General features: G+C 50.9%; 1 protein-coding gene across 1 annotated transcript; it reads left to right on the top strand.

Annotated features, from left to right (window-relative positions):
- Positions 1-846: 846 nt before the first annotated feature.
- Positions 847-1,569, top strand: LOC137883549 (salivary glue protein Sgs-3-like; the record flags this gene model as incomplete). The annotated part of the gene is made up of 1 exon (XM_068725079.1): positions 847-1,569. A coding segment is annotated over one exon (723 nt), but the record flags the coding sequence as incomplete, so codon positions are not given.
- Positions 1,570-1,907: the final 338 nt, after the last annotated feature.

A 1,907-nucleotide genomic window follows, 5' to 3' on the forward strand; every position in this document is an offset into this window, starting at 1 on the left:
GTCCCAACAACAACTGCGACCCAAATGACAACGACCGCAACCCCAACAACTGCAGCCCCAACAACTGCCGCCCAAACATCAACAACTGTCACCCCAACAACAAGTGCGACCCAAATAACTACAACGGCACCCCAAACGACAACTGAGGCCCCAACAACAACTACTGCCCCAACATCAACAACTGCACACCAAACGACAACTGCAGCCCCAACAACTGTCGCCCAAACATCAACAACTGTCACCCCAACAACAACTGCGACTCAAATAACAACAACGGCACCCCAAACGACAACTGAGGCCCCAACAACAACTACTGACCCAACATCAACAACTGCACCCCAAACGACAACTGCAGCCCCAACAACTGCTGGTCAAACATCAACAAATGTCGTCCCAACAACAACTGCGACCAAAATGACAACGACCGCAACCCCAACAACTGCAGCCCCAACAACTGCCGCCCAAACATCAACAACTGTCACCCCAACAACAACTGTGACCCAAATAACTACAACGGCACCCCAAACGACAACTGAGACCTCAACAACAACTACTGCCCCAACATCAACAACTGCACCCCAAACGACAACTGCAACCCCAACAACTGCTGGTCAAACATCAACAACTGTCGTCCCAACAACAACTGCGACCCAAATGACAACGACCGCAACCCCAACAACTACAGCCCCAACAACTGCCGCCCAAACATCAACAACTGTCACCCCAACAACAACTGCGACCCAAATAACTACAACGGCACCCCAAACGACAACTGAGGCCCCAACAACAACTACTGCCCCAACATCAACAACGGCACCCCAAACGACAACTGAGGCCCCAACAACAACTACTGCCCCAACATCAACAACTGCACCCCAAACGACAACTGCAACCCCAACAACTGCTGGTCAAACATCAACAACTGTCGTCCCAACAACAACTGCGACCCAAATGACAACGACCGCAACCCCAACAACTACAGCCCCAACAACTGCCGCCCAAACATCAACAACTGTCACCCCAACAACAACTGCGACCCAAATAACTACAACGGCACCCCAAACGACAACTGAGACCCCAACAACAACTACTGCCCCAACATCAACAACTGCACACCAAACGACAACTGCAGCCCCAACAACTGTCGCCCAAACATCAACAACTGTCACCCCAACAACAACTGCGACTCAAATAACAACAACGGCACCCCAAACGACAACTGAGACCCCAACAACAACTACTGCCCCAACATCAACAACTGCACACCAAACGACAACTGCAGCCCCAACAACTGTCGCCCAAACATCAACAACTGTCATCCCAACAACAACTGTGAACCAAAAGAAAACAACCGCAACCCCAACAACAACTGCAGCCCAAACAACTGCTGGTCAAACATCAACAACTGTCGTCCCAACAACAACTGCGACCCAAATGACAACGACCGCAATCCCAACAACAACTGCAGCCCCAACAACTGCCGCCCAAACATCAACAACTGTCACCTCAACAACAACTGCGACCCAAATAACTACAACGGCACCCCAAACGACAACTGAGGCCCCAACAACAACTACTGCCCCAACATCAACAACTGCACCCCAAACGACAACTGCAGCCCCAACAACTGCTGGTCAAACATCAACAACTGTCGTCCCAACAACAACTGCGACCCAAATAACTACAACGGCACCCCAAACGACAACTGAGGCCCCAACAACAACTACTGCCCCAACATCAACAACTGCACCCCAAACGACAACTGCAGCCCCAACAACTGCTGGTCAAACATCAACAACTGTCGTCCCAACAACAACTGCGACCCAAATGACAACGACCGCAACCCCAACAACTACAGCCCCAACAACTGCCGCCCAAATATCAACAACTATCACCCCAACAACAAT

The sequence above is a fragment of the Cebidichthys violaceus genome, unplaced genomic scaffold, assembly GCF_023349555.1.
Source record: "Cebidichthys violaceus isolate CVI_PGR_0920_01 unplaced genomic scaffold, fCebVio1.0.p SCAF_33, whole genome shotgun sequence".
Lineage (NCBI taxonomy): Eukaryota > Metazoa > Chordata > Actinopteri > Perciformes > Stichaeidae > Cebidichthys > Cebidichthys violaceus.